The following is a 21671-nucleotide window of genomic DNA, read 5'->3' on the forward strand; positions in this document are numbered from 1 at the left end:
TCCTCTCTATTCTTTCATCAAAGAAGTAATTATAATATGTTCATATTATAATAGCCATATTGCCCAGGTAACCTAACCCAAGATAGGGGCTGTTTTCTATGTGAACACAATAACCACTGACCTGTAAGAATGCAGTTTCAACAACAGTTATTGTTAAAATGGGACCTGAGCACCCTCGAGTCAACTAGAAAAATTCAGATAACATCAGCTATGCAGGCAAAATGGTCTCCATTGAATATGCCTATTCAAAAGGCTTAGGATCCAATTTGTTCAAATGCCCACTGCCTGGTCAGCAGAGTAAATGTCAGCAGAATAAAACTGAGTGGTTAAATCCATCAACTTTTTTTTAAAATCAAATTTCTTAGCCCATCTCTAGGTTTAGACCTGTAAAAATCTTAAAATTTTGTGATTTAACAAAAACATTTTATTGGAAGTCAATGCCCTTTTAGAACAAACACATTCTGGCATGCTACTTTTGATAAGACTACAATATTGATAATCTGTCAAAGCTATTCTCTTCACTTGTGCATATTATCCCGAAAATGGCAGCATTGACGTCAAACATCTGCCTGTGAACTCATTAGCTAAACTGTTATAAACAAACTGCATTCATTTATTTTCCTTTAAAATTGGAAATTCAAAACACAGTTTTAGTGGCAACTCATTTTCCTGTTCCCCTTTATTAAACCTTTGTGTGTCTTTGGTGTGGAGAGAAGAAAAGGGCATTTTACTTGTTTGTTAGGTAACCTAGTAATTGGGTTTCATTTAAGAGTTCATTTAAATCATAAACACATGCATACTTCTATTTAGTTTATTCTTTTTTTGGAAGTTGCTACAATCCCTTGAAATTAAATCCTAATATTTAAAGAAATATTAATATTTTGTCCAGTTTGGGTGTTAACCTTTTAATCTTTAATTTTTTAAAATCTTTCCCCTCTCTTAAGACAGTGGAAAACATTACAAGCTTTGACTCTTTCTTGTTGATTCTTTAATGCGAGTAAATATTCCTCAAGTTTCTACTTTCTTTATTCCATTCACATTTACTAACCAAGCTCCAGTTTTCTTGTCTGCACATAACCATGAAGTCTAAATAACAAGTATTAACAACAAATCTTTGTATTAACAACAAAGATTTGCAGTTAGCATCAGCCCCTCAAAATTCAAGCCCCAACCAAACTCATCTATTCTCTCCCCATATTCCAATATTTCTACTGCTAGCCATTTTCCCAGCCACACAGACTCTAACGTTTACCTTTTATCACTTATCATAGCCTCTAAAGCTTTACTACTCAAAATGTCCAATGGTCAGTAGAGCAGCAGATATCAGCATCCCCTGGAAGTTTATTAGAAAAGCAGAATTTCAGGCCCCGCCCCACCCATACTAAATCAGAATCTGCATTTTAGCAAAACTCCCAGGTGGTTTATTAATACCTGAGGACAGCTGGTATAATTTTTAGAAGAAAGGGATCATCTCTCTTATCCACTGTATCTTAGCATAGGTGGGCACCCAGGTCCTTGTTCAATATCTGTCTATTTATGTAAGTTTCAACTGTATATTGATATACTTTGGATCCTATCCTCTTGCCTTCTATGCATTCCTTTTTGCAGATCTCTTCTGTATCATCCATGTATCCTTTCCACTGATCATCTCCATCAGCATACATGTCCCGCAAATGGTCTCTTAGTTGTCATCAGAAAAACCAACAAACTGGACTGATTTGAGCAAGAGGACTTCATTATAAAGACCCTACTACAGATGGTAACACCATCTTGGAATCTGCTATAAGTGTTGTAGGCAGTATTTCCCCCACCAATTCAAGCTTACTACAACCCCACTGTAACAGTGTTTCTCATGACCTCACTTGCTTTCATCCAGTCTCCAGATTGCTCATCTAGGTGAGTATATCTGATTGGTGAAGCCTGAATCATGTGCCCACATCCTACCTGATAGGGAGGCTGGGAAAGTGAGGATCTGGCACTTTCAGCTTCTACAATAGAAAAAAAAAAAAAGTCTCTGCTTCCCACCAAGAGTCCCAATTCTGTAATTCATAATTTAGAAAATTTTAGGAATTCCCTATAAGTGAAAGGGTTCAGATATTACTGAGCCCCCCCCCCCCAAAATAACACTTCCACCACACTCAAGTATCTCATCTTTTAAAAAGATTCATTTTTCCTTTCCCCCTTTTAGTGAAATTCCTGAAAGAAGTTGTCCATGCTTGTCTTTATATCCTCATATCTTATTCACTTCCATCCCAATCCAATCTAGTTTATGTCCTCAAAAACAAATCCAGTATACACTTCTCAGCTCTCATCTAGTTTGACCTTTCAACATAATGGATAGTTTCCTGGATTCCTTGTCTCCTGGAATTTCTCCTTTCTTTCTGATTGCTTCACCTCAACTTCCTTACTGACTCTCCCTCTGCTCATTCTTTGCATATTTATTTTCATAGCTCTATCTTTGCCTCTCTTCTTTAACTTCATTCACTCCCTAAGTGTTATCATTCAATCTCAATCTTTTTCCTGCCGTAAAATTCATAGAATTCTTAAAATTCTGAAATCTGATAATTCCTGCCTTCAGAAAAATATCGATAGGTTGATGACCTCTTTGCTGAACTCTATAGAGTTTTGCATTTCCAGTTGCCTACTTCCCCCTTCTACTTGGATGTCTAACATACATTTTAATTGTAATATGCCCCAAAGACAGCTTTTAAGTTCCCTCTCTGAACTGCTTCCTTAAGAAGTCTCTCTAGCTTCAATATATGGTTTCATCATTCACCCAGTGTTTAAGCCAAAAACCTAAGAATCATCCTTGATTTATTTTTGTCATACTCTCATATCCCACCAAGCTCTATTTTCTACCTCCAACCTGCACCCCAAATTCATGTACAGCTCTTCATTCCCTGCAAATACCACCCAAGCCTAAACCATCATCATCCCTTGCTTATTTTTCTTTCTTTCTTTTTTTTTTTTTTTTATGCCCTTGACCAGAATCGAACCTAGAACCCCTTAGTCCGCAGGTCAATGCTCTATCCAAAGAGCCAAACCAGTCAGGGCAAAACCATCATCATCCCTTGCTTATAACCATGTTCCCAAATGAACTGGCCCATTTCTTCCTCTCCAATCTCATTTCAAAGTGCCGTGCCATTACCCACACAACTTTCACTCCATTGGTTTCCTTCCTATTCCTCAAATAAGCCTAGTTCTTTCCCATCCCAAGATTTTGCTTTACTTTCTTATGCATATAATACTAATTCTCGCTCCAACTTATCCCATCTCTGATTCCACCTTAACCTTCCAGACCCCTCCCTCTATTTTTACCTTCCTACCACTTACTTTACCTCATCATGTTGCTTACTTTTACTTCATAATGCATTTAAAACGTCCTGTAATTACCTTGTTTACCTGTTTACTAGTTTAGAGTGTTTCTCCCCTGACGAGAAGGTAAGCTTGATTAAAGCAGAGACTGTGTCTCTTTGATGCCTGGCTGTGTCCCTTGAATGAAAAGGAGGAATGTCTAATGCATCGCAGGCATTCGAGAAAATGAATAACCGATATCAAATTCCATTGAGATTCCCTAACCTTTTCATTTCTGCCGAAATGATTCATCATTCGTCATCAGTGATAGCTTGTAGCTAGTTACCCAAACAAGTTTCCTTACTTTATTTAGTGTTGCTTGTGCCAAAACTTAATCATTTTCTTTGATGATGATGATAAAGAAGAAGAAGATAATGATGATGACCATGATGATGATGATACGCTGGGAAGTTAGTGGGAAAAACGGACAATGAGGCTGGTATTTTCAGAATATCTCCCAGTTGGTGTGGTCAGTACCTGAACACATGGTGTCCACCCATCAATCATTTCTCTACTTCCTGCAATTGAACCTTCCTGGAGGAGTCATCAGATCCTCTCACTCTGCAAGACTGACATGAAGTCCCCGGGGACTCCCTAACTCTCCGGAAGCCTGAAGGAGGGGCCCTTGATGCGAAGGTTTTAAAAGCCTCCCCTTCAGAACAAGCTTGGGAAACTCACAGGTAAAGTTATAGTTATCGCAGGTTCTGGAAAGGAGCAGAGCATGAAGGCAAGTAATGGTTTTACTTACTTAACTTTTAAACTATTTAATAAAATGCTTCAGAGCAGTTTACCTATTACTGTATACTTAATAAGCATTTTAGAGGATATTTAAATAATACTCCTTAACATATTAGACTCATTTGATATTACTAAGAAAAAAAATTCACTTATTCACACATTTGTCCTTTGGATTAAATAATGAAAATATATAATTTTTTTCTTTTTAAAAAAAGAGAACTCTGGCGGATTAAAAGGCAGACTGGGGACCCCTGCCCCCATTCTGAGTATTAAAAGAGAACACAGCAAAAAGTAAGGGGTTGGTAACTGTCCGCGCGTCAAGAAAGAAGGCAGAAGATCCTAGAGGCGCATCAATGACTTTCTTTCTTTGATTGGTGGTTTCTTGTAGGGACTCAGAAGCCTGGCGGCAACAACCCTGGCTCTCTTCCTGGTGTTTTCTCTCTTGGGAAATTCCAGCAGTGCACCACAGGTAAGCAAACGCAAAAGACAGACAGAAAGAAAATCAACCTCCTGAATGCTCTTTCCTTTTTCTTTTCTCTTTCTTTCCCGCCCTCTCCTATTTTTCTTTTCTCTGTTTCTTCACCCTCCTTTCCTTCCTTTCTTTTTGTTATTCTAATAGAGGGCTGCGCAACAATGTCTTATTAACTGCTTTTCTCTTTTCGGGGTTGTAGAGACTCTTGGAGAGAAGGAACTGGACTCCTCAAGCTATGCTTTACCTGAAGGGCGCACGTAGGTTCCAAATGCTTTGCTCTTCCGTGGGGGGTGCATAGGTCCATGGAATAGATGGAGAGCTGCGGGGAGGGGATACTATCAAGTTTGTTACCTTCAGGAATCGAGGTCAAGGTCATCCCGGACTCAGTTGATCAAGGGAAAGGGACGACAGTGGGGTGGGGGTGGGGACTGCTGTTGGCAGGGGAAGACTCTGAAATCCTGACCCTAATAAGGATTGTTGGCTCTTGCCACAAAGGACGACTCTGGGGCTGCCTGGGGAACATCGCACTGGCTGGTGGACCAGACCAGCGCTCCAAGGCCCACTCCCGGCATCGGGCAGGGGCGCGCGACCTTCCTCCCGGTCTCTCTGTTCTGGCCCAGCCGGGGGTGGCCCGCCGAGAGCCCGAAACCCCGCAGCCCGGCGCAGGTCCTGGCCCGGGGCTTCCCTGCGGGGGCCGCCGCGTCCCCGCTTCCCCGCCCGGGGGCTGCGCGGCGCGGGGCGACTGCGGTTTAGCCCGATCGCCCCCCGGCCGGACGGGCGCTGAGTCCCGCATCTCCCTTTGCAGAGGGGCGCCGCTTCATCTCAGACCAGAGTCGGAAGAAGGAGCTCTCCGAGCGGCCGCCGCCGGGTGAGTGACCGGGGGAGTGAACTGGGATGGAGCGAGCGGACAGGGCGCACTCCCCCGGCGCGGAAGGAGAGCGTCTCCCCGCGGGGAAGCGGCTGCGCAGGGGCGGCGGGAGAGCCTGCCCGGGCCCAGCCACAGGGGGCAGAGCGCAGGGGTGGGGGGTGGGGGCTCACGACGCCCCGCCTGGGCCGGGGCTGTCACTCCCAAGCTGGACTTGGTCGCAGCTGCTCAAAGTGTCGCTCTGGCCACCCCGGTGTGCAGAAAACCCGGGAGTTACCCAAGGCCTGGGGTTCAGCTCTGGGGGTTAGGAGGGGTAGGGGAAATTACACAGCTTCTCCCAAAATGTACTTCCCTGCTATGACAGGACCTTTACACAGTTTCCTCTTAAACATTGTATTGTTATTGTTAAAATAGTGATTTACCTAGAAACTTCAAATCTATGCCTCTTATGTTACTAGAAAGTGCTATCAAAATGTTCCAAACCAGAAACAGTTAAATGGAGGCTATAAAGAATGGTGCTAGGGACTGGGTTTTTGTTTGTTTGTTTTTCATGATAAACCTTTCCATGCTACCGGATCATAAATCAATGAATTTTGATAAAATTTAAAGACTGAAATGCTAAAATTAAAAAGTATATTCACTTTGCCCTGGCCAGTATGGTTCAATGGTTAGAGTGTCGGCCAGTGCACAGAAGGGTCTGGGTTCATTCCTGGTCAAGGACACCTACCTGGGTTGCATTGCGACCCAACTGGGCCTCAAATCCATGTGTGTCTTGACCACATCTCTCTCTCTCTCTCTCTCTCTCTCTCTCTCTCTCTCTCTTTCCCCTCCCTTCCACTCTCTCTCTCTAAAAAAAGGAAATTTAAAAAGTATATTTATTTTGAAAAAAACAAACTGTGTTCACCACCTATAGGTGCTCAACAGGTATTCATTTACCTTTTTCGATATTGCAGTGTAATTAAGCTTATTTACTTTACCAGGGTAAGCTATGTTTTCATTTGCTCCCAAATAAAAATAGTGGTTTGTGTTGAATCAGGATGTTTTGTCTTCTGTCAACTTGGACTTGAAATAATTTTGAATATTTAGCAGATATGCATTCCTTCCGTCAAATAATTGCCTTACGTGTGGCCAAGAATGTAGATGATCTCAAGTTGCTTTGGAAGGAATGACAGAAGAGGTTGTCCAGGCTCCAAGCAGGATCACATGTAAACCTTTCTGCCCAGACATCCCACATTAAGCTCTGAAGGGAGAAATTTCTCATGGGCTCCTTATCTTAATCCTCTTTGCTTTCATGAAATTCTATGTCATCTATAGCTTACATTCTGTGATATACAACATAACCAATTGTAAGTAATGTCCACAGGAAGTGTGAAATGTTTCAATTTATAGAAATCAGTCTTCTGCGTAGGAACTCTTTGCTGCGGGATCACAAATCTATCTCATAGAGGTTTTTCTAGTGTCGTAGCATAATGGGATAGGATTAATCTATATGAATAGTTAAATACTAATAGGATCTTTATACATTTTTGTTTCTCCAGAAAGACGAAGTCCAAATGCCCGACTACTAACTCTCCCGGAGGCAGCAGCTCTGCTATTGGTTTCCTTGCAGAAACCACAAGAAGGTACAAGTATAGTGACTTCTTTCAACTGCAGGACAGAGAGGCTTTGATTACTTTTTGGATTCTGTGTTGAGTGCAACAAAGTTGCCTTATGAATTCAGGTGTTTTTAAAAAATAATTAACATTTCTCCCCCTTGCCCCCGAAATTCACAGAATGTTGACTATGTAAAGGCTAGTATATTTCTCATTAAAGTGAGTACTAAGAACATAAAACTATTTCCTTGGAGAGACTGGGGAATTTCATATGAATTACCCAGCCCATAGCCTATTGTAACCTTTATTTCTTTTAGAACTTTAGAACTGAAAGAGCTCAAAGTCCAACTTTATTATTCTATAGTTGAAAAACCTGGGGCCCAAAGAATTTTAAATAATCACAAATCCAACTGCTCACTATTAAAGGTTGAACCAAATGAAATTGCTGAAAACCAGTTTTTCTTACACTTACGAACAAAGCGGTTTCATATGGTTCACCCTAATAGATACAGGACAGTTCTGATTCTAAGCCTGTGTACTTTTCACTACATCGGACAGCTTCTTCTAGGCCAGGATTAGGTGTAATCTTCAAAGAGAGACATTCTGCCTGCATAGCATTAAAACTATTAGTTGAATTAAGAAACAGCTTGATAGTGGATTAGCCACGGCTTTTGGAGTCTATAGCAGTACTCGGTTCAAATTCTGGCTCTGCTGTGTTACTTCCCTGGTGACCCTGAGCTTAGTATCAATAGGTAGAATGGAATAATGATATCCACGTGCAGGATTGCTAAGAACCAAATGAACAAGGTATATACGTTTTATGACTATTAAAAATAGAGGTCATCGAAGGGTAATAAATAGACCCAGACTTTTCCTTCTCAGAAATTGTAATGATGCAGTATTTATGACATAATTTAAATGTTAAAATGTATAAAAAATACAGTGAGTAGTCTGGTGGTCAGGGCACAGGCTGCTGGCCCACAGCTCTGACACAGTGCTCATGGAGAGTGAGGTGTGAAATGTGAGCTCTCTGATATGTCTCACACTGAGGAAAAAAATTTAAAACTAAATCAATCAAATCCTCTTTTTAAAAAAATTTTCAGTGGCAGAGTGCGTGAATTAACATAATTTAGGAGATTAAATATTTTTCCGGTGGTTCTCTCTCTCTTTTTTTTTTAACCATGGAAAGTGTGTTCAATATATATATATATATATATATATATATATATATATATATATATATATATATATATATTTTTTTTTTTTTTTTTTTTTCCTTACAGAAGAAAACCTTGATCCAACCAGATTTCTGGACGACAGTCTGCTAAACTGGTGAAAATACACCAAATTGAATGCAGTTACAGTTCTGTTCTTGTTGAAGACATGAAGCATGTAAATAAAACTTGTGGACTCTTTTTGCTTCATTTGCGGTCTTAGGAACAGGCACAACTAGTTTAATTCTTCTAGAAGCAAAAGTAAGGTGGAGTTCCTAGCTTGGAATATCATTGCCTATAATTATTATTATTATTATTATTATTATTATTATTATTATTATTTATTATTGCTTCAGGTCCTTCTGTCTTAGATCACCTTCTGTCTTACTCTCGAATTTTTTTAGATTATAAGACTGAATACTCCTGATAGTGTTCTTTTTGTTACAACAGATACCCTCTTGATTTAATATTATTAGTTGTTGGTTTTCTCATCCTGTCACCCAACTTGCATTGTCTTGTCGTCACTCAGCAGGGACTCTCCTTCTCCTTGTCTCCCTTCCCCACGTCCAAGGAGGGTGGCGGGAAAGCATGGCAGGATGAGAAAGAGTAGAGTGTGATTCTCTTAGCAGCTCACCCAGATTAAGTTATGCAGGGAAGGGGTGGGATGGACAGGAAGGAAGCCCTGTGATTGGAACACTCAGAGCCATGGCTGGGAGAGGGACCTTCAGTGAGGCTGGAGAAGCTTGGAGCTCCCCCTTGTGCTCTCTGGGATCTCCCTGAATTCAATTTAGAAACATGGATCTGAAAGTTACTGGAAAATCAGCAGATGAGATACCCTCTGTTCCTCTGTACCCCAGTTTTTTAGAGGTAACCCATTTTCCATGGCTAAACCGACTCAAAGACTGCTTACTCCAATGGACTAGAACGCTAGGCTTCTTTTGACATCAAAACATTATGTAAAGACACCCTGACAAAGCATGGTACAATGTCTAATTTACTTCTTTTTAAAGTCAACTTGGGTTCAATACTATCTGAAAAATATATACACACATATACCTACAATAAGCATAATGATATATTTATTTGTAAACACAATATGGCCAACTTGTTAATTTTTTTGACATAACTAATTGAAAGTTGTCACTGATAAATGTCATAACTAGAAAGTATTGTTAATTCTTATTGTCATCAATATATAGCCATTATTCAGTAGCTGAAGAATATCCTTATGTGAATGCCTATAATTGGAATTACAATTTGACTGTGTTAAATAACCAAAACCCTGCTTATAATGTTTGTCTGTAACTTGTTTCATAATTGAAAATGCAACTATATTCAAGTTAATGTAACATTGACCTCTGACAAAAAAATATGCTAGCATTAAAAAATCTATGTGGCATCATAGTAGACACCTGTCATTAATTATGATTTGATTTTAAAGTGGATTTTCTAGACAGTGCATATATCCAGTTTATTGATAATTCTTTACTCATCTGACATAGATTTGTACATATTGGCTATTTAAACATTATATCTATTCCCAGACCTTTTTAAAAACATGTTTGTTGATTTTTAGAGAGACGAAGGGTGAGAGAGAGAGAGAGAGAGAGAGAGAGAGAGAGAGAGAGAGAGAGAGAACAAGAAACATCAATTTGTTGCCTCCCATATTCGCCCCAACCAGAGAGTTGGGGACCAAACCTGCAACCTAGGAATGTGCCCTCACCGGAAATCGAACCCTCAACCTTTTGGTGTATGGGATCAGGCTCCAACCAACTGAACCATACCGGCCAGGGCTATTCCCAAAACACTTTTAAAATCTATCTTATGAAGTAATTCTTCCAACAGTGAACTAAAACAATCTCAAGTATTTTGCCCCAAAACAGAGTTTTTATAAGCTGTCTACATGACCAGTTAAAATAATACCAGCTCCATGTATTATAAGTAGTTGAATTCTTCTGCTGTACAGATATGCTGATTAGCACAGTCATTGCATAAAGGCCCCCATACCCAGTTTGCTGTAACTTTCTATCTCTCTGCAATCCTTTTTACTTCTGGTGTGTGTGTGTGTGTGTGTGTGTGTGTGTGTGTGTGTGTTGTTTTTCAACACTGAAATGAACAAATGATCAGGGATCAACATTTTTCACATTGTGTGGCTTGGATTTTAAAATTGGGAATAACCTGCCTCCCATGCATGCACTACCCCACCTCCAGGTCGGACTTTGAAGCCACTTTTAGCACAGTTCCAGTTGCTCTTCCCCGTTTAGCCTCTCTATCCTCTCCCCGCTGTGGCTATCCGGGCATTGTTTACATATATAACCTCCAGTGTGGGTCTCAATTACTCTTTGTTTCCCTGGTTTCCCCAGGCGATACCTCCTCTCCTCCCACACCACCATTGGGATCATGGGAGGGAAGAGAAGGTGAAGAGGCCCTGACTTTAAAATAAGCTTCCAATTCACATTTCGTTCTTTACCTGGTTATGGGAAATGAAAGTCTATACCCTATCAACCTTGAGTTACATTATTCTACTTCGACCTCAGGAGAAAGGGAAGTTGAGAAGGTAGCCTGTTTAGTCTCCTGATTCTGGACTGTAAGTTCTTTAGGAAGAGTTCATTTCTGTTTTTGATTTGATCTTTACAACTGCCAGGTGAAGCAGGCAATTGTATCTCCCATATTACTTCATAGAAAGGTAGGCTCATCCTATGAAGCCTCTTGGGACCCTCCCTGCCTCCCCCCATCTGGCCAGTTCCTTTTCTTAGTGCCCCTGTGCCCTGGAAAATGATTAGTATTGCACATGTAATATTTTATATTCTCGTCTATGTGTGTAAAACCAGCTCTGTTAATCCTAACTCTTACCATGGAAGGAAGTGTGGCACAACACAGAAGAAAATGTCTTGCTATCAGCTGGTCAAGCACACGCAAACTACTTTCTATAGTTCCTGTCCTCCACCTGCTGAATACCTACATTCTTTAAAAGCATCATTTTTGTACCTCTTTCTCCCAATAAGACTATTCATTTATGCACCTACTGTGTATTAGGCCCTGTGCTATACACAGAATCATCTAAAAGTCCTGTTTGCTCCTCATCACCAGGATTTGTTAATCTTGGGGAAAGGACAAAAAATTATTGGGACAAGGGGAAGGAATCAAGTGGCAGCAGTTGTCTGAACAGAGGGTCTGGTGCAGGGTAGAAACTCTGACGCTGACACAGTGCCACTCAAAACCAGGTGTTTGCAAATCAGTTAATTTCCATGTGTACTCTCATTTGTACTCATTTCTAATCAGAGGACTCTTCTTTCATTTTGTAAAAAGCACTTGAATTTGAAAGTTTTATACTATGAACGTATTTTATTATATAGCTCATAAGTGACCCAACCAATTACCAATCAAGAGTATCATTTGAATACATACAGTATGTCACTTTACCAGGGATATATTTTTATGGTTATTTAATAGTGAAACTCCTTTTTAATATGAGAGCTTTCTGGTACTTCAGCAAAAGAGCATTAGTATTGTAATACAAGTCCATCTCATATTTTTCTGATCTCCCATGCAGACCTTCCAACTTGCTCTGCAGACACTGGGTTAATTGGCATCCATGGGGCATTATTCAAGGGTTGGCTTTAATTTATTGCCCTTTTTTTTTTTTTGGAACCTCTACATGAGGCGAGCTTGCAACTGTCTTCCATTTTGGCCTGATTTGTTGTTTTATCTACTGTTCTACTTTTTCCTAACAATGGGGCAATGGGAGAGCTGGATTATGGTTGTTAGCTCGTCTTGAACTATCTGACCCACCATCATCGTTATTCTTCCCCTGTTGCTATCAACATTATAGCACTGAGAAAACCAAAACATTTTTAGAGCCTCAATTAGCCAACTGAGATACCAACGGAGGTATTCACTGTGATGTAAATAATACTCAGTAACCACACTCGGTTGTGGAAAAAAAAAACAATCCAAGAGTGAGTGTAGATTTGTTTTTGCCAATTTAGATTTAGTTACATTTAAAACATAAAGATGCTTAATTACATTTAACAAGATCTCTATGCACAGCATAACTGTATTAGAGACACTGTCCTTGTTATAGACTATAAATTTTATTTTTAAAAGATATTTAAAAATGTTGTCCTTTGTAAGGCACTATTATGTAGCAGGTGCTTTATACGTGTTATCTTATTTAAATGTCTAAAAGAATTTTAAACAAAACATTACCAATAAAAGTTAAATCTTTAAATATTGATATATTTATTCATTTGGATTTTAAAAGTTATCATCTGTGGATTATTGACCAAGTTTTCAAATAAGCTTTCCTTTTAAACAGTAAGAAAATTGTTACAGTCAGATGCTACAGTACAGGTGGTAACATCTTTCTATCATTAATTTGAGAAGTGTCCTTGTAAATATGCATGAATATGTATCAATATTTGGATTTAGGATAACTACTTTATTATGGATTTTGATTGCCTGCAAAGCTAGATATAAATTCATGTGTTTGACTCATGTGAAAATGAAAATAATCATTAAAGAACGAGTTATTTAAAATATGTAGGTAGTGCACATTCATGGCTGAGAACAGAATCTTGGGTGGGGGAGGGATGAGGGACCTATTTGGTAAGTATGGAAGCTGTATAAATAATAAGCAAAGGCTTATGGTGCTGATAATTTAAAAAACTAGTAAAAATTGTTAGTGCTTAAATTAACCATTTGAAAAACACTTCCAGTCCCTCTCCTTTAATTAACCCTCTTTCTCATGTCTAAATTTACTGGAGGGAAAGGAGTTTAAGAAAATAACTTGGCTTTTATTTTAAATGATAAAATCGCTATTCACCTCATCTCCACTTTTTAGGCAGAGAATAAATCCCACTGTGATTCTTAGAAGCAGGAAACGAAACTGGTGGCATTGCCATGGTTTTAATAACCATTCTTACTGTGCTCTCACTAAATGAGCTCTGTTCCACCAGGGGGGAATTCAGTTCTTATATTCACCATGCAGCTTTTTCTTCCCATGAGGGACATGGCCCAGAGAAAATGGTGACTTAATATTTAACCGATCCCTTTCCGCCTCCTCTTCCTCATTGTATCTCTCGTCTTCATCTTCGTCTTCCACATCACTGCTCTGAGGACTGGACACCTGAGACCCTGTAGGAGAAGGTGGTACTGAGGAAGGCCTGGGGTACTTAAATCCCTCTGTCTGCCAAAGACAAAAATAAGATACAAGCATTATAACAACTTCTTAATTTTCCAATAAGTAAACATTTTGCATTTGCATTTTATAAAAATCATAGTTGGATTTTTTTATGGTTGAAGGAGAAATTATTTAATTTATATACAATGTCTGTCTATGTATAAAATTTTATCTTTAAAAGATAAGTTAATAGTAAATTAGCACAATTAAGTACCTCCCACTTGTCTGTTTGGATTAATATTGAGATAGTATAAGGGTAACACTGGACTCCATCTTAGAGGCCTGGCAGTGACTCCTTGCTTTCAGTAAAATTCCGTAGTTGAAATTAACCTGGCCACACAGTTGGATATTTTTTGTGGTCTGTTCAGGAGCTATTAATTTTTTTAAAATGAATTATTTTTTTAATTGATTTCAGAGAGAGGAAGGAAAAGGGAGAGATAGAAACATCAATGATGAGAGAGAATTATCGATTGATTGCCTCCTACACACACCCCTGCTAGGGATCAAGCCTGCAACTGGGCATGTGCCCTGACTGGGAATTGAATGGTGACCCCCTGGTTCATGGGTTGATGCTCAAACACTGAGCCACACTGGCTGGGCAAGGAGCAACTAATTTTGATTCTGGTACCAACAAGCTCAAGAGAGGTTCATTAAATAAATAGTTTTATTTTATTAATCATTGACTTGTGGCAGATACTATATATATGTTATTATATTTAATCTTTGTAACAACACTCCAATAAATTTGTTTTCCACACTTACAGAAGAAAATGAAGGGTTAGAGAGGCCAAATGACTTGCCAAAGGTCATATAGCACATGTGGTAGAGCAAAGAGCTGAGACCAGCGTGAGAATCTCTCCAGAACTGCTAATCTCAGCTGTCACATTACACTGCTGACCGTGTTAGTCTCTATGTCATCCTTCAGATTTGCTCGATGAAATTGCAGGACATGGGCAGCCACCACTACAAAGAATCCTGGAAACTGGGCCACTGAGCTAACTCTGAAATTCCACCAGCTATTTTTAGTTCAGTTAATGAGAAAGTATCACTAGGTTTTAATCTAATTGTCCTTCCACCTAAGATTCATTGAGATAACTCATTTTATAAACAAATATTAAGCACCAAATATGGGTCAGGCATAATAATGGCACTGAGAAAACGGATGAACAACATGATCCCTGCTCTCTAGGAGTGTACATGATTGAATGTGGAGACAAATGTGAAACTATCACAGTATGTTACTGTATTTCAACTATTTTTATACATTATTATTATGTCATACTTGTACAGTCATTTCACATTTCAACACTATCTGAAAGCAACACAGAAAAACAGCTGAGTCCTGCACTTAGGACTTGACTCAGAAGAGATGCTCAATACTTAATAGCTGAATAAGTAGATTAATGAATGAATATAGCTTAATTACCTTCCACCTCTAAAAAGATAAGCGCTCATTCTTTTAAAATCATGAACATGGGAGTGAAATTTGCAGATTGATGGATTTACAAAACACTTTCTCCTTCTCTATGGGCAAATTTCACCTGTGCTAACTTTCTAGGTCTGTTCTGGACACCCAATATAGGTGGGATATAAATTGTATTAGTAGAAAAAATTGTTTATGATAAAGTGATCCTTGATTGAGAACTTAACACTGAACTTGGAGGATCTATAAATATTAAATGAGGATCCTTAGCTTTGGAGAATCCATGAATTTGATGAGTCTTGTAAGTGGGCATATTTTTGCAGAGACCATGGAAAATGTCTATGGAAATTGACATGAGATATTGGCTCCTGTGAGTCATAGAAACTAAGCTGGATCTCATACCCAATGGTATGGTTCTCATCTTCTTGCACCTAAACTATCACCTGAGGGGGACGAAGACGTTTAGCTCTTTGACCACGATGTAGACTGCTGTAAGGACAATCCCACTGAAGAGAAATATCGATGCTGCCCTGCTCTGGGCAGTGTTTCCTATCTTACATCCTTCTAAGTGAATCTGCTGCTAAGCGGCTGATGTTGTCCCATAAATATAGTGTCTGGTTGGACTTTCAAAGACTCCCTGGGGGCCACTGCTGAATGGAACATAAATGTCCATCCTGTCCAATCCCTCCTGTGGTGCTTGAATTCGGTCTATATTACTCTTGTCAAGCAATCACCCTACATTTAAACACTTCCTTGTATAGCAAATCAACTTCCTGTGCAAGCAGGCTACTTTATTTTGAACAACTCTCAAAAGAATGGATGTCTAACAGAGTAGTTTGGAACAAGAAGGCCGAGAGAGATTTCATGAGAGATTTAATTGATTTCAGAGAGAGGAAAGGAGAGGGAGAGATAGAAGCATCAATGATGAGAAAGAATCAACGATTGATTGCCTCCTACACACACCCCTGCTAGGGATCAAGCCTGCAACCCGGGCATGTGCCCTGACTGGGAATTGAATGGTGACCCCCGCCAACTTGGTTCATGGGTTGATGCTCAACCACTGAGCCACACTGGCTGGGCAAGGTGCTTTTCTAATGACGTGAGTTAGCTGACTGTCTGCTCATCTTACACATGAGGCTACCTTTAATTTTTTTTTATTATTATTATTTTTTATTGCTTAAAGTATTACAAAAAGTATTACATATGTCTCCTTTTTTTTTCCCCGCCCTTGACAATCCCCTGGCCTCCCCTACCCCCCAGTGTCTTATGTCCATTGGTTATGCTTATATGCATGCATACAAGTCCTTTGGTTGATCTCTTACCCACCCCCCTCCTGCCCTCCCACCCTCCCTGGCCTTCCTGCTGTAGTTTGACAGTCTGTTCGAGGCAGCTCTGATGAGGCTACCTTTAAATCAAGGGCTTCAAGTTGGTCTGATCTGTCAGTTCCTCTATTCTTTGCTTTGATGCGGCACTATGAAAAACTATAGTAGTTTGTGTACGTAGCTACTTCCAAATTAAAAGGTATTGTTAAGACTTACTCTAAATAAGAAATGTAGCTTTCAACACCAACAAGTAATACATAGAATACTTACCGTTGGTGGTGACGTGGATTCCACATGGAATTTATCTGGAAACGCTCTGCTTAATGTCAAGTGCCTGGCATGCTGGTAATACTGTGATAGAAGACCGATACACAGGTTAAAAAAAATCTATATAGTTCAACAGCCAAGTTATTATGTAAAATGTTTTTCTTTTAGTTATGAAATATATATTTTTAAGTGACAGATTCTATTCATTCTAAGTTTGAAAATCAGAGAAGAAATGTCAGCTTATGGTTTTCTTATTTATCAATGACTAGGTAAAGAAACACTACAGACCAGCTGGGGTGGCTCTGTGATTGAGTGTCAACCCAGGAACCAAGAGGTCACCAGTTTGATTCCTGGTCAGGGCTCGATCCTAGTAGGGGGCACGCACTGCAGGAGGCAGCCAGTTGATGAAGTTTCTCTCTCATTGATGTTTCCATCTCTCTATCTCTTTCCCTTCCTCTCTCTCTAAAAATCAATGAAATCATTTTTTTAAAGAAATGCTACAAAACATGGGAGGGAAAAGCCAGACTGGCCTTACTGAACTTCGAATTAGTGCTAAGGGGACTGAAACCACTGGGTTCATTCTACAGAGAAGCAATATGTGTGGGGGAAATGATGAGACCCGAATAATCAGACAAAGTGGATTTAAATCCCACTTTAGACCATAGGTAAGAAATGTAAGTCCTAAGAGCAGCAATTTTCAACTGGTGTGCTGCAAGAATTTTTAAAATATGCAATACCTGACTATTTAGTCAAGGGCACTGACCTCTTTTCCCTTAGATTGTAATGACAACAGCCAACACAACATTAGTCGTCCAGTTTGTGAATGAATCAAAATGATACCTATGCTTTTTGTCTTATTGACAAAAAATATACTTTTTGCTGCAGAATTTTTATAATTAGTTTATGTGTGCCACTAGATGAAAAAGGTTGAAAATCACTGCCTAAAAGCCTTATCATTCTGCTTTTATTATAAAACTAGAGGCCCAATGCATGAAATTCATGCAAGGGGCTTGGCCCTCCCAGCTGCGGCCGCTTGCCTCCGCCCTCACAGCCCCAGCTTTGTTCGGAATGTCCTCTGGAAGGTCATTTGGCTGTCCAGTCTAATTAGCATGTTACACTTTTATTATTATAGATGAATACAATAAAATGAATCACCCATGGTTGTAATGAGCACTCTGCAAATGGCAGCATCTATCATTTGTCTGGGGAAGTTTAGCAGTATCTAAGCAGATACAATATGTGAAGGCAAAGTCAGTTCATCTTTTACTAAATTATCCAGTGCTAAGATATATGAGCATCTGGTTATTTATAAACCTACTTCATGAAAGAAGGTGTTTCCCTTGGCACTTGTCATTTTGAAAAACAATATTATTCCCATTACCCCTGAAGCTGAGGAATAAAATCAGATTATCTCTTAGAGTGAAACAAAGTAGGGATCTTGTTTTCCTCATCTTCATTAAATATTTCTGCTTATTTGTAATGTATCAAGTTAAGCAATGACCATAGAATGACTAGTAAAAATCAGTGTTAGATCCGGATGGACTGGCTGTTAGAGGCTCGGATGAAATGTGAAGAATTGAGTTTAGAATTTTGCACATTCATAATATTTTTAAAGAGTACATGAAAAGTAGCTGAGGTTTTAACAATTATGATACCGAGTTGACTTTACAGATTATGCGGAGGATCAATATGTTTGTGGCCCAGTGGAATTTTTAAAGGGTCCTCTGTGTTGATCACCAATTTGCTTACTCTGCCTAAGTATCTCCAGTCCAGAAGATCCGAGAGCCTCTCAGTTCGGTTCCTCTGGATAATTCTTTGGCGACGTGACTGTTTGCAAAATCCATAGAGAAACTTAGTCAGCTGATTGCAAGAATCATCTGGAGAGCGGAACCGCCTGTCAACAATGTAAATACCTGAAGGGCACAAAAGCCAATGCACAGGTAAAAGGTAGGGTTCACCTTAGAGCAATTCTTCTCCTATTTCTTAGGTTCTACGGTAGATCACGTGAATGATCTATTCCCTAGCTCCCCATTGCCTCTACTTTATCTTTTCCCTTCCAAGGCTGTGTCTCTTTGCTCTCCTAATGGTTTATAACTGTCACCAACCTGCAGCCAACACATTTTTTTTAAAAATCTGGCAATAGCCGAAACCGGTTTGGCTCAGTGGATAGAGCGTCGGCCTGCGGACTGAAAGGTCCCAGGTTCGATTCCGGTCAAGGGCATGTACCTGGGTTGCGGGCACATCCCCAGTGGGAGATGTGCAGGAGGCAGCCGATAGATGTTTCTAACTCTCTATCTCTCTCTCCCTTCCTCTCTGTAAAAAAACAATAAAATATATTTTAAAAAAATAAATAAATAAAAATAAAAATAAAAATCTGGCAATAGAGGGGTACCCTGAATCGATGATTCTCCCTGGGCTTCTCACTAGCCAGAATCTCTGGGGTGAGACCTGGGTGTCAGTGGTTTTTAGACGCCCCAGTGTTCCATGTGCAGGACCAGGGAATTGGCAATGTGTAGGCAGAGGATCCAGCCCATTGGAACTTGGCTTGTTGCTAGGCAACATGGACATAGAGATGGTGATAGGCAAATTCTCCAGCCATCTTAAATAGTGCAAGTGAATTTTGCTAACTTGGCATGGATCTTTTAAATAATTATGGCGACCAATATAGTTCTTGTAATATCACCTCTAAGACCATAGTTATTGTAATATCCCTTCTAGATAGTAGAGGGCCAAACCAGTTCAGAAAAAAAAAAAAAAGGTAAAGGCCAGGTTTATCTAAGTTTAACACTTCTTTTGCATTTTTTTTTCTGTTTCAATTTCATTTGTTCATTTAACTCCTTTTGTGGTTTGTATTTTGGACAATGTATTAAATATTAATAGCATTTTTATTCCTTCTATGGATGACATAATTAAAATATTTTATTGAACAAAAAAAACTTTTTTGTTTAATCATGGTAGCCTTAGAGTTGGACTCTGTAAAGACCCTGTGCTTTGTTTGATTAAGTGTCATTTCTCTCTGGGTTGGGTTAATGATGAAACATCTCACCGTAGGCAGTAGGATCAGCCACATGCTCCTGCATGAAACAGCCAAAGCCGGAGAGGTTGGTTGTCACACTGGGGATACCCATCACAGTGCACTCGGCTGCCAGGGAAACAGACAAAGGCTTGGCTTTAAACCAGCTCCAGTGTCCTCTGATGCACGCAGAGGAGGAAAAAGCCCCCATCTAGCTAGGAACAGCAATGTTTCCTTTGTGCCAGGCTCAGTACTACGCTCTTTACGTGTATTAACTCATTTAATCTTCTCAATAACCACGTGAAGTGAGGCTACCATTATTTTCATCTTACAGATAAAGAAATTAAGGCACAGAAAAGTGAAATATAGCTTGCCCAAATTCACAAAGCCAAGGGACGAGGGAGTGGTAGGATTTCCAGCCACGTGCCCAACTCCAGAGACCTGGCTGGGAACGGCTACCCTATACTGCCTCTCTCAGTACTAGTTTTGCTTTTCACTCCATTTCTACGTATTTGGCAAGTTAATGGGGTAGGTATATATTTTGGACATGTTTTTGAAATCCTCCTCCACACAAATCCCTTCCACTTTCTCTGGTGTGCAGTGCACCCATTGTCTCTCTCAGTTCTCTTTCACCTTTTTTGGTCAAAATTGGTTTTTGTTTTTTTTTTTTTTTCAGAAAATATCAGATATGTCTTGCGAATATTACCACTCTCAGGGATATCTGCATTTTAACAAAGACATTGTATTTGATTGTGGAATAACTCTTGGTTGGCTAGTGGGGTTGGGTAAAAAAGAAAGAGATTTCCTCATTACCCATGAAGTAACACAATTTAATCAGTGGCCCTTTCTCCTGCTCTGCAAGTATTTCCTCTTGGTGTATCTCTAGAGAGCAGTGGTTTCCTAGTTAAGGATGGGGAGGGGTAGGTGGAATGGGATTATCAACCCATTTGAGAATCTGATAAAAACTCAGGAAATCCTCCCTAGAAAAACTGTGCTATAATTCGGTGAAACTTAACAGATCCTTATTTTTATTAAGTACTCATTAACACACATGTAGTAAAATGCCAGGTATCCATGTAAGCTCAGTATATGTTCATTCGGTGAATTTAATGAAATAAATGCTTATATTCATTGTGCTTTCTCAAAGTACAAACTTTAATGAATACTTTCTGGAGTGAATTAGAGTTAGTGTCACAGAAAATCATTATTCTTTAAAAAAATTAGAGATTTATCTAATATGCTAACACCAACCTTATAGCACCAGAGGTTTCCTTATTTCTATAATTATAGGTCTGATGAGGAGTGGCCAACTTCCTTGGGTTAATTCAAAACAGAATGACTCATTCACTATGGAGTATTTCCCAAACTGTTTCTTTCATTTAGTTATGTTTTATAACACCTTACAAACTAGATATAACTCCTCTATCATTTCAGGTTAAGTTTAACTTTTTCCTATAAAGCGACATTTTTGCTAGAAATCTGCCATGAGTTATAAATCATTCTCTTTACCGATATTAGTGATCTCCCACATTCCCTCAGTCACGTAAGCTTTGGTTTTGTGCTTCTCTATCCAATAATAAATTCAGTGTCAACTTGGAATATCACACGATATGCATGAAATAAATTCCAAAGCATTCCACATCTATACAGGTCACGTACCTGGAGTATAACCCCACGGCTCATAGTATGATGGAAATACTCCAAGGTGACAACCTCGGACGAACTCTTCATAATCCATGGGTAACAAGGGGCTGGTGGAGGATAGGAACTCTGGGTGCAAAATCACCTAAAAAAGGAAAATTCTGGTGAGAAAAAATAGGGAGAAAAAAATTAAAGCAAAAAAAAAAAAAAAAAGGCCTACAGTTTGGTTATTGTAATACTGTAAAATCCTTGTGTTCTAATTCAGGGGAGAAAAAAGCCTGGGGGCTTCTTTTCTGTTCTCAACATCCTGTGTCAGTGTCTACTCTGTGGACTCTTTCCCTCAGACTCCAAGGCCAGGACTGGAGGATAGGGAGTTTGCATGCCATCGTTGTTCTCATGCTAAACTATATCCTCCAACCCAGCCTTTATTGGCAATAAAGGTTTTATTTTGTTCTCTAACTGCTTCTATTTCACTAAGGTCTTAACACAACCCAGAGTGGACCTTTAACAATGTCAGCCACTCCCCTGCTCAAAATCCTTCAGCAGCCTCCTATTTCACTCAGAGGAAAGCCAGTGTTTACCACAGCC

General features: G+C 39.5%; 2 protein-coding genes across 2 annotated transcripts in view; one reads left to right on the forward strand and one right to left on the reverse strand.

The window, feature by feature from the left end:
* Positions 1 to 3784: 3784 nt before the first annotated feature.
* On the forward strand, positions 3785 to 10528 carry SPX (spexin hormone). The gene is made up of 6 exons (XM_059681130.1): positions 3785 to 3793; positions 4481 to 4561; positions 4764 to 4821; positions 5370 to 5432; positions 6968 to 7057; positions 8305 to 10528. Exons 1-6 carry the CDS (start codon positions 3785 to 3787, stop codon positions 8355 to 8357), a joined length of 354 nt encoding a protein of 117 aa, XP_059537113.1. The 3' UTR covers positions 8358 to 10528.
* Positions 10529 to 11421: 893 nt separating this feature from the next.
* Positions 11422 to 21671, reverse strand: part of GYS2 (glycogen synthase 2) — a 47668-nt gene continuing 37418 nt past the window's right edge. The window contains exons 12-16 of the mRNA XM_059682348.1: positions 21102 to 21228; positions 19476 to 19571; positions 18179 to 18342; positions 16433 to 16513; positions 11422 to 13423 (exon numbers count right to left, since the gene is read on the reverse strand). Of these exons, the coding sequence (XP_059538331.1) occupies positions 13202 to 13423; positions 16433 to 16513; positions 18179 to 18342; positions 19476 to 19571; positions 21102 to 21228 (690 nt within the window). The 3' untranslated portion in view covers positions 11422 to 13201. The remainder of the gene's footprint in view (positions 13424 to 16432; positions 16514 to 18178; positions 18343 to 19475; positions 19572 to 21101; positions 21229 to 21671) is intronic.

The sequence above is a fragment of the Myotis daubentonii genome, chromosome 2, assembly GCF_963259705.1.
Source record: "Myotis daubentonii chromosome 2, mMyoDau2.1, whole genome shotgun sequence".
Lineage (NCBI taxonomy): Eukaryota > Metazoa > Chordata > Mammalia > Chiroptera > Vespertilionidae > Myotis > Myotis daubentonii.